At 35.8% G+C, this 13,343-nt stretch overlaps 2 protein-coding genes across 3 annotated transcripts; both read left to right on the top strand.

The window, feature by feature from the left end:
- The first annotated feature begins 3,954 nt into the window (after positions 1–3,954).
- LOC125857532 (uncharacterized) lies at positions 3,955–4,745 on the top strand. Its single transcript, XM_049537134.1, has one exon. The coding sequence runs from the start codon at positions 4,182–4,184 to the stop codon at positions 4,500–4,502; it is 321 nt and encodes a 106-aa protein (XP_049393091.1). The 5' UTR covers positions 3,955–4,181; the 3' UTR covers positions 4,503–4,745.
- Positions 4,746–5,084: 339 nt separating this feature from the next.
- LOC125857507 (calmodulin-binding receptor-like cytoplasmic kinase 2) lies at positions 5,085–7,649 on the top strand. Of its 2 annotated transcripts, none has more exons than XM_049537110.1 (6): positions 5,085–5,313; positions 5,599–5,846; positions 6,014–6,173; positions 6,467–6,556; positions 6,738–6,985; positions 7,314–7,649. In XM_049537110.1, exons 1-6 carry the CDS (start codon positions 5,100–5,102, stop codon positions 7,632–7,634), a joined length of 1,281 nt encoding a protein of 426 aa, XP_049393067.1. In that variant the 5' UTR covers positions 5,085–5,099; the 3' UTR covers positions 7,635–7,649. The 2 variants fall into 2 exon arrangements, with proteins under 2 accessions (XP_049393067.1, XP_049393066.1); XM_049537109.1 differs by having other exon boundaries at positions 6,687–6,985.
- Positions 7,650–13,343: the final 5,694 nt, after the last annotated feature.

The following is a 13,343-nucleotide window of genomic DNA, read 5'->3' as shown; positions in this document are numbered from 1 at the left end:
GTATTGAATGATGGATAAAAAAAACAAATTTGATTTTCAAGAAAGAAGAAAAAACTAAGTGGCGTACAAACTCAACAAAAATTATATGTTTTCTCAAAATTTGTGTCATGATAAGGGGTGGTCTATGGTGGCAGCGAGAAAGAGTGAGGAGGAAGAAGAAGGAGTGAAAAGAAAATCGATGAAGGGTGGTGGAAGATTGCAGAGAGAGCGTGAGGAAGAAGGAGAAAGAGAAAAAAAATCACCAAAAAAGCTTCTCAAACACTCTTAAAATTCGTGTTGCATAATCACTATGCTGAGTTAGCAAAAAGTGTCCAAATGACACGATGTAGTCCTACATAAAATGTTTAAAATGAACATAGTTCAATTAAAGTGTCTACATGAAACTTTGTGCCAACTTTAAGGGTCAGCGATGGGTTCAGCCAAAAATAAATTCTACACTACCAATACTCACTTGATAAAAATACTGCATTAGTAATTTTTGTGTTATTAATCTTTAGAGCCGTCAATATGGGTTAGCCCGTTGGGCCGGCTTAGCCTAATCTGTAATTTGATAGGACTGACTATGATTTTTGGAGCCCATTTAAGAAAAGAGCTTTTTAACCCCGCCTAAATAAGTCTGTCGATTTGTGGGACTTGAGAAATATGAATAGGGCCGGTCCGTGGGACAAATAAAAATTAATTAAAAAATAAAATAAAAATAGAGTATTAAAAATAATAAGAGTCTGAACTCAAAATCTTTTTAAAGTTTAAAATATTACAATTCAAATACAAACTATATTTATAAATTATGTACTACATAAAATAAAAATTCCCTAAAATTTCTAGGGAATCACTACATAGGTCGTGGCCTATGGAATATTGTGTTTTATTATGATCATTGGTAAACAATTATGTTAATATTTCTATTTAGCTATTTATGTTTTTACTTGAAATCAAACTTAATAAATATTATAAAAATAATTTTATTTGTGGATTTGATTAACAAGTAGTAACACTAACTCCATGCAATATTGTCTTGTCGATATTTATGATAATATTTTTAAATTATAATTTAATTTAAAAAATTATAAAAGATATACTTTTAAGAAAAAAAGGCTGACCCGACAAAGCCCGTAGCCCGCATACTTATGGGCTGGACCGGCTATTTTCTGACCCACACAAAAAATGAACTAGCCCGGCCTGACTTGTAAAATTTCAAAGCCTATATGGATTAACCTGAATGAGATGAGTCAACCCATATTGACAGCTCTATTAATCTTTATACCAAACAATCCCTTAATAAGCCTACGGAAGTATTATTCTCGCCTCTAGTTCTTCACTTCACTCTTGACGGCATTACGGCACGGCATGGGGGCACCGGCGACTCTCCATCTCTTCACACTGTTATTCTCTCCATTCTGGTAATAGTCTTAACTCCAGATTTTTTTTATTTGGGTTGCTTTTCTACAAATTCAACTTTATAAGGCTTTTATGTCTAATTCTTGATATGGGTTTCCTATAAATTAACAGAAACAGGCATAGCTTGACTATAATTTCGTACTAATCAATTCGTCTTGGTGAATTTTGAAATTGACAAAGTAGGATTTGTTTTGTACTAGACTTTGATTTATTATTTGTAATTATATGCTTTGTCTGTTTCTCTTTGAACTCTAATTTTCATTTGAGACCTGAGAAAGTAACATGTCAAATTACAACTGTTGAAGCAAAGTGATGGATGAAACATTGTTTGTCATATTTAGAGAAAAGAATCATTAAAGTTGTGTCGACTTTTCAAAAAGACACTTAACTTTGTGGGCATACTATTACCCCCACAAAAGTATTGAATATCGTTGTAAAAGGGGCCATTTAGGGCCATTTCCTCACCTGGTAAGACGTGCGTGAGGCTCACGCTAATTTCAATCCGACCTGATTTGTTTCAAAAAGTGATGCTCACGTGTGATACACACAAGCTATATCTATATTTCCATTAAACCTAAAAAATGTTCCTAAATTAATTTCTCTTCCCCGTCAAATTTGACATTTTCACACACATTTTATTTATTTATTAATATAAAATCCTTTCCTTCAATCTCTATTTATCCTGTTCTCTCCGCTAATCAGGTCTTCTTTTGGCTTTCAGTATATAATTATCTTTTTCTGTGAATTTTTTTCTCTTTTTGTTTCTCTTCTTGGTGTTGTAATTGGGTTTTGCTTTGTTTTTATGTCTTTCTCTGTTTTTGGGTTGAATTTGTTTTAGTATTTTCTCAATTAGGTGTGAACAATTTTTGCTGGGTTTGAGTTTGTTCAGTCAAAATTAGGGTTTCGAAATAGAAGGAATTTGAGAATTGATTGCTGAATTGGGACTTTAAGGAAGTTGTTAATGGAGATGATTATAAAGAAGAGCTTGAAAATGGTAATGTCGAGTTTGAAACGGTAATGTTTTGGGGAAGAATATGATTTAAAGCAAGTAAATAATTAATAAAGAAAACAAGCGAAATGTGGCACTTTTTAACTAGTTTTTATCAGCAAAAACAAACCTTCACGCGCGTGTTGTGCTTGTTCACAAATCAGGTAAGAAAATGGGTCAACATGGCCCTTTTACAACGATATTCAATACTTTTGTGGGGTAATAGGACACCCGTACATTTAATGTGTCTATTTGAAAATTCGAGACAATTATAATTCCAGCCTAGTTTTTCACTGAATAACTATTTGTTTGTATGGTCAAATATCATATACATAATACATTGATATTTGAAAAGCTGATTTAGTTGTTCAAACATGTTGGTCACTTGGTCTTGAATGCGCTTTTTGTTCTTCTTGTTTCTATAGTTCACTAATTTTCTGCAGAACATGTTGGTTGCTAATTATTTTATAGAAACTATGGAGTCTCAAGATGAACAGAATCTAATTTGTTCATCTTCTGGTACTGTCCTTATTGAGAATGAGAGCCAAAAGGCCCTCACTAGCAAATGAAGCTATTGATGAAGTTATTGAAATTAAAGAAGGAAGATTTACTTCTAAAGCTTGGAAACATTTTAAACCAGTGAAGATTAATGGTTCCCGCTTTGGTGTTTGTAAGAATTGCAGTGTTCATATGAAATCAACTCGGAATCATACTCCTAGGTGACCCAATAGTCCGAGTAACTTGGAAAACAAAGGTGGTTAGTGGTGAGATGATGGTTGTCATTGATATTACTTTGATCAAGATGTTTCACTTAGAGAACTTATTCATGCCATCATTTTGCATGAGAATCCACGGACCATTGTTGATCATGTGGGAATTAGGAAGTTTATTGCTAGTCTCAAACCGTTATTCAAAATGGTGTAGAGGAACACAATCAAAAATGACATTTTGAAATAAAAAGCTTTTAAGTTGCCGGAGAAACTCACAAGTAGAATTGCAGTAACAACTGATTTGTGGACTTCAAACTAAAACAAAATGGGTTCATGGCTATTACGACACATTTTATTGATGACTCATGGTAGCGTCAGGATCATATCTTGAGATTTGTTTATGTTCCCGCTCCACATGATAAGGATACTTTATGTAGTGTGTTGCTCAATTGTTTGTCAAAGTGGAATCTCGAAAGAAGTATATGAATAAATACAGTTGATAATTGTAGCACAAAACAATGCTATGATGAACACTTTGTTAGGTGAGAAACTTTCTTAATAGTTGGTGTGCATCGTGCATATTTATCTAAGATAATAATAATTACTCTTTGTTCGAATGATCTAAACAAAAAAAAAGAAAAAAAACAATTACTATGTTCCATGTGGCTTTGGGGAGATCTGAGAGAACTTTTGAAGAAGCATGCAAGTATCTGTTTCACTTGTATCATTGAGGGGGGATTTGATTAAAGTGAGCTGCTTGTTTTTCCTTTTTTAAAGTATTTATTTATCATATACAATCTGATCTGTTGAAATGCTTCCACTCCAACCCCTAAAAATACTAAATCCATTATTTCTTTAACTAGCAGCTTTGGTCTTACTTGGCCCTGGTTAAGAGTATTGTTCCTATCTACTACTTGTGTTCGATACCAAGAGAAATCTCTTCAGATGAAGTCCACAAGCAATGCTCTGTTGGACTTGGAGGGGGGAAGCAAAAGCTCTTTCTCATCCTTCGAATCAAAACTTTTGATCTGCAACGGGGGAGTGATCTGCAGTCACAAATTTCCAAACTTAATCCGACTATCAAGATGCCTGAGATCTCTTCAACTTCCCAGAGCCAAGTTCTAGACAAGGTCAAGAATTTCTTGGGAGTGTTATCAGAAGCAAACAAAAAACTGGAGGTTGATGCAAAGGAAAATCCTAAAAAGTATGATATAGAAGAACTCACCCGGGAGGATTCTGAATACATAGAAATGAATTTAATATTAGGTGTTGCAGAGCTTTATTCCTCTGAGGCTGTTGCTGCTGCTGAGTCTGCAATAGCTCATCAGCAACCAGTGATTCCATTAGCTTCAAGCAGTAGCGCAACCACCAATGTTGATGACAGTAGCGACGAAGATGATAGTTGACCTCTCACAGCACTATTGGTCCTTGGAGTGTTGGATGAACAGTGTTTTTTTAAAATTAAATAGTTATGGCATGTAGTTACTGCTTTGAGTGTGGGCGCTGATGTGATGCAAAACTAAGCAGTAACTAGGGAAGCATAGATGCTGGGGTTTAAACAAATGGAGACAGTTGACAGAAATGGAAAAAAATGGATAATAAAGCTCCAAGCAAAAGTGACGTAAAACACCTAATGTTTAGTCTGGTGATATTATTTTTCCTTTGTGGCAGTACCAAAGTCAAGATCCTTCGTCATTCTTTCCATCCCAAGATAACCTTATACCATAATATTAAAATAGCAGTAGTAATAATGAAAATGGATAATTTTGTAAAATGTGTTGCTGACTGAGTCATTCTCAGTTTGATCAACCAATGGGCAACATGTCCAAATATTTTTAGCTTTCAATCAAGTCCAAGAAGTTTCCTTTAGCTTATGGTGATCAATAAAATATAAGAAAATCATCAAATGTTTGAAAGAGTCTCCTTCATCACTGACAACTTTAAGAACATGTAACACATTAATATGGAGTTTTAGCATTTGATATGGTCAACTCAGAAACCAGATGAAGGGAACCAACAGAAGCCAAAGGCAGAGTTTCCAACAACACTTAATCATTGATTACTCTGCTGGACCTAGAAAGCATCATCACAAGTTTGGCTTTTCCTTCAAAAGTGTCACGAAAAAGCTAAGTGATGTTTTCTCTACACTTGTCTTTTGGCAGAAGAAAGCCAATTCTGAGACCAACAGAAGTCAAAGTCCAGAGAGGGAGGTCTCCTGTAAGTTACTAATCCAATCTCATAAATAATTTTATTATCGTCATAAAGATTCACTGTTTATCAACATGTCTGAGGGCTGATTTATGGTGACATTTAAGTCAGAAAATGGATCCTGTTCTGATATAATTAGAGGGGTCTATTTTAGTTTTAGTGTTTATGCTTTTATGGTGCAAATCAATAGTGATATGAATCCAAGTTATTTCCATCAAGCTTTTTGTAGCTGAGGATATCAGGGAGTTCTTGCTGTAACTAATTTACTTGGCATCTTTCTCCTTTTATCTGTAGCATCAAAAGGTAGTAACTCTTCCGGAAGCAAGAGGGGAATTTTGTTGAAACCCCAATACTCTAATTCCCATAGAACTTCAATGGCTACCAGGGAGCAGCTAGGTACATTTGAGTTCTCGTTTGATGAAATTTGCCAGGCGACTGGAAATTTTTCTGCTGTACACAAGATTGGTGAAGGTGGGTTTGGGACAGTGTACAAGGGAAAGATTAAGAATGGATTTCCTGTTGCTATTAAGCGCGCTAAGAAGGTACTGCTTTGTATTGAATTTTGTTATACACATTAGTCTTTGACCAGCTCTGAACAAGAGCATAGGTTGTATTCTTCAGTCACAGTTTTAATCAATGCTCTCTAAAGTTCTGAGACTAACAGGTATGCTAGATTGTGCTCAAAATCTTTATACGAAATCTTTTGTAGGATTTGCGAGTGTTGGCAGAATTCAAGAATGAAGTCCAGGCATTGTCAAAGATTGAACATCTAAATCTTGTTAGATTTTATGGATTTCTGGAGCTCAGAGATGAGAGGATTATTATCACTGAATATGTCAGCAATGGAACACTTCGAGAACACTTGGATGGTAGGTCAAGAAAGTCACTAGTCATATTATTATGCCATGTTCAACTAACAGAATTGTTTGGTTTACTTGATTATTAGTCATACTCTCAGTGGTATTTTACTGAGAACTGGATGAAGCATTGTCTATATTAGTTATTTGCTCCAATCTTGTTTAAATTCTAAAGATACCAAGACGTGTTATGGCTTTAAACCGTTAAAACTACTTGGTTATTATCCTAATTTGATCTGATAACTTGGAATTTTTTTGAGTCAATATTCAGTGGAAGTTAATGTCATCTGCTATATATAATCCAGGTAAGAATGGAACCGAGCTTGAAGTTGCCGAGCGTTTGAGCATTGCTATTGATGTAGCTCATGCTATTACCTATCTGCACTCGTACACAGGTAGCACGTCATGTTTGCTGACTACAAGGAGTATTTTATTGGATGTCAATCCATTGTCACTTTATTTTTCTTTTAAAGAATGAGGAGAGTTGTTCTTAAAATGCTTACCAAGTGTTTATGTTGATAACAGATCCTCCAATTATCCATAGAGATATAAAAGCATCTAACATACTCATCACAGAAAATCTCCATGCTAAAGTAGCAGACTTTGGATTTGCACGATTAGCTGCTGAAGATCCCTGTGCTACACACATTTCTACACAAATAAAAGGGACTGCCGGCTATTTAGATCCTGAGTACTTAAGGACATACCAGCTTACTGAAAAGAGTGATGTCTACTCCTTTGGTGTTCTGCTTGTAGAGATGATGACAGGAAGACATCCCATTGAAACAAATCGAACCATTGATGAGAGAGTGACGATAAAATGGGTGAGTAAGTCTATGAACTAACTAAAGTTGTATTCAATAAATAGCCCAATGTTGCATGCAATTGACAAGGACGCGTGTACTGGACAATTGAAGGTAATTTTTTGCAAATTTTCATCACGTGAAACTACCAGCTGAGGGAAAACAACATTCTACCATATTTCTGTCTAAATTGTGCCGTACTCATTTTTCTCTTAAGAAACAACCGTTACTATAGAACTTTTTCTTCTTTTTCTTGGATTTAATAAAGTTGGACATAATAGTCTGTACTTCCATACTATCCATTTCTACAATGAAGTTAGTAGCTAATGCGAATAATCTTCAAATGCAGGCGATGAGAATACTAAAACATGGGGATTCTATAATAGCAATGGATCCAAGATTGCGAAGAAGCCCAGCATCAATTGAGGCTGTTGAAAAAGTACTCAAACTAGCTAGACAATGCCTTGCACCTTCCAGATTGGCGAGACCAGCTATGAAAAAATGTGCAGAGGTACTATGGGGAATTCGAACACAGTTTGTAGAGAAAAGTATCCCAAAAACTTCAACCTCTAGCCACTCTACAAACTTTCTGCACAGAAATGCAAAAAGGGATTGGGAGGATTTATACACAGTTAACTATAGCAAAAACTACAAATTTGTGTCCACTTGACAGACTTTTACGCAAAGTGCATATATAACAATGCATAAGGTATGACTTATTGTCAAATTAGGCTACTGATTCCCTGTAGACATACTAGGTGACCTGTATTCTTTTTCATCTGAGTTTAACATGTGTGCACCCGAAATATGTGCAGTCACCTCCACTATATAGGAGGCAGCAGTCGAAGGGTGGATCAAGATAATCTCATAACTTGGCTCATCAGATCGTGTTTGATCATGCTGCACTCAAACAATTCTCCCAAGACCCACCCGTACTTTGAGCTGAAAGTTCCTCCACCACTTTGCTGTGCATACTCAGAAATTATCACGTGAGTGCAAATATCCCAAGTCCTTGCTATGTCTTTTAAGGACATTGGTTGTGAAAGACTTCTGAGAGAGACACTAAACCTTGATTTGTCCTTCATGGATTGACTTCACAGTCTTTACTGCAGCAGAAAATAGTTAAAAAATCTAGTTTAAAATGATTCACTTAGGGGTCGTTTGGTTGTTGGTTAGGAGTTTCGGGATATTAATGTATTAAATCCTACTTGTACCATGTTTGATAGCCTCTTTTTTTTTTGCTATGTATAAAATTCAACTCACCAAATATGGTGTTTGATTTAGAATCCCGCATAACTAATCTATGTCTAATGTTATGTAGAATAAAAAGATGGAATAACTAAACCTGCATAAGTCTAACCATCAACCAAACAACCCCGTTGCAAATATTAGATTGTCAGAACTTAGTTGGCCTACAATCAATAGAGACATGATTAACAGAATGTACAATCATAGCTCTACAGTAATAGGGGGAGAAGACATGAAACCAGGGATATCAGATCAATAGAACAAACGAAGGGAATATGTATGTATACAAGGAACCCGATCTACCTGACACAAGAGAGTTTACAAATATTACCAGTAGAGTTCTCTCTGAAGAACTCCTAGCCATGGACAACATGGTTAAGGATGACAGATACTTTCATGGAGCGCAGAGATATAAATGTATCATCCTTCTCAGATGATGAAGTAGTTAGAGGTGAAGAGAAGAATGACGATAACCTGGAAACCATCAAATCCAAACCTCAAGTCCAGAACAATATCAATCTTTCACCTAGGTACTCCCAGAACACCGGATGAGTGTATGGCTCCATAGAACATGAAACAATTACAGATAAGGACAGTCAAATAGGTACCATCTCTTTAAGTTTCCAATGATCAGCTCTCTATCTTTGAATATCAGAGGAATAGGTTCCAAAGCATCTTTTGAAAGACCCCAAACTATGGTTCAACAATTCCAACTCCCTATTGTTTTCCTCCAAGAACCTATGGTAGAATGCAGGAAAATGGATAGATACAGAAGGAAACTTGGGATGCGTCATGGTTATTACAATTGTTCTAACAAGATTTGGATCCTATGGTCCAACCTTGTCACTGTTACCATAATTTCAGATAATATTAAGATTCACACCCAGAATGACCCCCCTTTTCTTCTCACCGTGGTCTATGCAAAGTGTACTGAAGCACTCAGGATGGAGCTTTGGGATGACATTAGGAGTCTTGCCAATAATTGCTTGGACCCTTGGGGAGTTATTGGTGACTTCAATGTCATAATGGGTAGTGAGGAAAAATTGGGAGGCAGAGACCATAGATTTGAAGAGAGCCTAGAATATTTGGACTGCTTGAATGATTGTGATTTGTGGTCTCCAAGACAGGTTTCTCTGGCTGAACTTTCACTTGGTGTGATCACAGAGATCTACCCCCTACAATTTGGAAAAGACTCGATAGATTGGTCTACAACTCAAAGTAGTTTCACAACTATAATACTACTGTTGTTTCTCACTTGTCAAGAGCTTGCTCTGACCATGCCCCTCTACTTATTACTAATAGCCTCATAACATCAAATATTTCATATTCCTTAATTTCTGGGCTGATCCTCCGAACTTCCTACAAACAGTCAAGGAAGCTTGGGAAATAGAGGTGTTTGGGAATCCACTGTACATCCTCCATTAGAAACTCAAAAACTCCAGCAAATGCCTTAGTAAATGGTCCAGACATGCGTATGGGGACATTTTTGAAGAACCAAAAAGATTGACAACACATATGAGATTACTTGGGGACAACTGTATAACCAATCACACAGTTGAGAATAGATATGAGCTTTCCAAATGCAGGGAAGAATATACAAGATATTTGAAAATTCAACTCTATCGTCAGATAAAAATCTAAAGCTAGATGGCTAGAAGAGGGTGATGTCAATACTGCTTTTTTTACAGCATCATAGAAAACAGAAGAAAGAGGTTCACTCTTAGCAAAATTATGAATGTGCCGGAACAATGGATTGAAGGAAATGAGCCTATAGCTAATGCCTATTGTGTCTTATTTTCAGAATATGTTTACTCAAGAGAGGCAGTTAAACAACTTTGAGACTCTCCAATGCCTTGATAATTGTAATAATGATGACGATAACTCTATGCTTAATGCTATGCCTACTCTACAGGAAGTCAAGGAGAGTATCTTCTCTATATATTAATATTGACAGTGCCCCGAGTCCAGATGGATTTAGTGGTTATTTTTATCAGCAAACATGGGAAATCATTTCCACAGATCTCTACAAAGCTACCATGGTTGGTGCTAAGCTCCCCAAATTCTTTACTCATACTTGTATTATTATGATCCCTAAGATTGACCATCCCCAGAAATGCTCAGAACTTAGGCCTATTAGCTTGGCAATTTGACTAGAAAAGTGATTGCTAAACTTATTAATACAAGGTTAGCCAAATTTCTCCCTAGAATCATATCCAAAAATCAAAGTGGCTTCATCAAAGGGATAGTTATCACTGAGAATATCCTGCTAGACTAAAAGATCATTGATGACATTAAGAATCCTAACAAAGGAGGTAATATGGTAATCAAACTCGACATGGCTAAAGCCTACGTTAGAGTCTCTTGGTATTTCCTGTGCCTAGTGCTAAGGAAAATGGGCTTCTCTGACCAATGGGTTAACATCATTCATAAATTATAACTACATTGCCAATTATTGGTATTCAGTCATTGTTAATGGTGGCAAACATGGTTTTTTCACCTCCAACAGAGGTTTAAGGCAAGGAGACCCTCTGTCGCCCTCTCTGTTCATTCTTACTGGCTGAGTGCTATACCAAATGCTTATCACAACATGATGCATAATTATGTGGATTTCAAAAGCTTCTATATGAATAGCATAGCCCCCAAAATTAATCACCTTTCTTTTGGTGACAACATCATCCTTTTTTGTAATGGTAGCAAGAGATCCATGACATTGGTCCTCAAAACTCTTAACACTTATGATGATGTTTCTTTTAATGATAGCAAGAGATCCATCTTTTTTCATAAGCCATTTTTTGGTTTCGTTTAAAACTCTTCGAATAATTTTGTTTTTCCTTTTAAATCTTTTAAGAGTNGTTTCCCGGGAGAACAAAGGGATATTAAATTAATGGAATTATGATATTGATGAAGTATAATGAAGTAGAGCCCCACTAAGGTTTCCTTTGAAATGAGGCATGTAATGGAGACACTACAAAGAACTTCCATGAGTTATGAAGAAATCTTCGAGCTCATATTGGTCATGGATTGGGGACGAGAATTGAACTCTATGAAATTAAATATTTAGTTGTTCCTCAGTAGCTCAGTGGTAGAGCGATCAATTGTTAACTAATTGGTCATAGGTCCGAGCCCTACTTGGAGAGATTTGATCGATTCTAAATTCTTTATTTCACAATAAAGAGGCTTTCTTTTCCCGTTAAGAGTAAGTAATTTGTTCCCAATCCTTGCCTTTATAGCATTCTATCTCATTGGATCACATTCTATTATGTGATATTAGAAAATCATCATCAATACCTCGGTCTAGATTCAAAATAATCCTTTTTTCCATAGCCCTATGCTATTTACAACTAGTCAATTAAGAAGTTTAGAGAGGTCACAATTGCCACGAGCAAAGATACTAATGATGATGAAGAATATTTTGTTATGCTATTTATACTTCCTCTGCTATTCATCCCAAGCCTGACCGAGGAGGAGTTATGGAACGTAAAACAAAAAAGGACATACACAAAAAAATACGTCTATTGGGCATACTATATGTTATGATTTTTTCATTCACAATAAATAATAGATAAAAAGATAAAAACGAAAGACATTTCATTTCGATAAAAGACCCACACCTAGTTTCATATATTTTGGTTCGCTATCCCGATCATGAGTTTCCTACCCCTAGAAAGAAAGGGTACTTCCCTTTTGGGCCGGTTGTGGGAGAGGAGGGATTCCAACTTCTGACACTGTTGTTCATAGGCGTGTGCTCAAATATTTTGCGCTACATGCATCGTCCTGTCTCTATTGAATATGTTCTCAGGAGTACCCTAATAAAAGGAACATTTCCCTTCCCAACCATTTCAGGTTAAAAAAATGTAAAAGCAAGTTTATCCTTAAAAGCCTATAAGAAGGCTGCCTTTCGAGATGTGAAGTGGGAGAGAAGAGATGTTACAATTTGGGGTTTTGAAAAAATGACCTTTTGAATTTTCATTTTTTTTGTTTTCATATTTAAAAAGTATAAATAATAAGAGGTGTTAAGTTTTTTATCATCCTAGTGTCAAACTATAGTACCGTCATCAGAGTAGAGTTTGATCATCAAGTTCAAAATGAATTGGGGTGTTTTTGTTGAAGAAGGAAACTGATGATTGGAACATGTCAAATGAACAGGTCCAACGAAGCTGACTGACGTGTTGAAGATGAAGGAAGCTGATGATTGGAACAGGTCCAATGAAGCTGACTGACGTGTTGAAGATGAAGGAAACTGATGATTGGAACATGTCAAAGGAACAAGTCCAACAAAGCTGACTGACGTGTTGAAGATGAAGGAAGCTGATGATTGGAACATGTCAAAGGAACAGGTCCAACGAAGCTGACTGACGTGTTGAAGATGAATGAAGCTGATGATTGGAACATGTCTAACGAAGCTGACTGACATGTTTACATCACTGTTGTAGAGTTAGAGTCACACTAGGATTAGACTACTTATATCAATTAGGATTATATTACGATTAGGATTAGATTACGACTAGGATTAGATTATTTATAATTACATTATTATTGTTATTGTTATTGTTATTATAGTAGTAGTAATAAGTATTGTAGTAGGAGTCTAAGTATAGTTAACTTAGGACTCTACAATTCTCTCCTATATAAGGAACTTGTAAATCAACATTATTTTCATCAATACAATCCTTGATTTCTCTAATCTTAAACGTGAGATTTCTATAGTTTTCTCTATTATTGGGATACTAGAATACCAAACCATGAATGAAGAAAGGCATGAGAGAAAAACATATTGACTAGTGATTGTAAGGCCCAATTAATCTTGACGGAAAGGGATACCAAAGGTCTCTCCCCTTCCATTTCTCGAATAGAAGTTACCCTATACTTGAAAAAGAAAATTAGAAATTTAAAAATTTGTGCGCTCCTACAAATTGTATACTTGAGGTGGGAGTTTTTCCTACGATAGTTTTTTCTTCTTTAGATTCTATAGAAGAATGATAAAGTCTCTCTTCTCAATAATGTTGGCATTAAACAGGGGTCGCAAATGGTTAGATTGGATCTGGATGGATTCAATATGGATTGCCTTAAAATGGATTGGATTACAATTCACCCATATAATAAAGGAAAAATTACGCGGTTAAGCAAACTT

This window comes from Solanum stenotomum, chromosome 3, assembly GCF_019186545.1.
Source record: "Solanum stenotomum isolate F172 chromosome 3, ASM1918654v1, whole genome shotgun sequence".
NCBI classification, from domain to species: domain Eukaryota; kingdom Viridiplantae; phylum Streptophyta; class Magnoliopsida; order Solanales; family Solanaceae; genus Solanum; species Solanum stenotomum.
This window is presented reverse-complemented; position numbering and strand designations above follow the sequence as displayed.

Bases quoted from the DNA above. Each gene is read 5' to 3' on its own strand.
- LOC125857507 (XM_049537109.1), top strand. From the start codon at position 5,100: ATGAAGGGAACCAACAGAAGCCAAAGGCAGAGTTTCCAACAACACTTA. The intron at 5,847-6,013 runs GTACTGCTTTGT...AATCTTTTGTAG, and splicing joins CTATTAAGCGCGCTAAGAAG to GATTTGCGAGTGTTGGCAGA. The intron at 6,986-7,313 runs GTGAGTAAGTCT...CTTCAAATGCAG, and splicing joins AGAGAGTGACGATAAAATGG to GCGATGAGAATACTAAAACA.
- LOC125857532 (XM_049537134.1), top strand. From the start codon at position 4,182: ATGCCTGAGATCTCTTCAACTTCCCAGAGCCAAGTTCTAGACAAGGTC.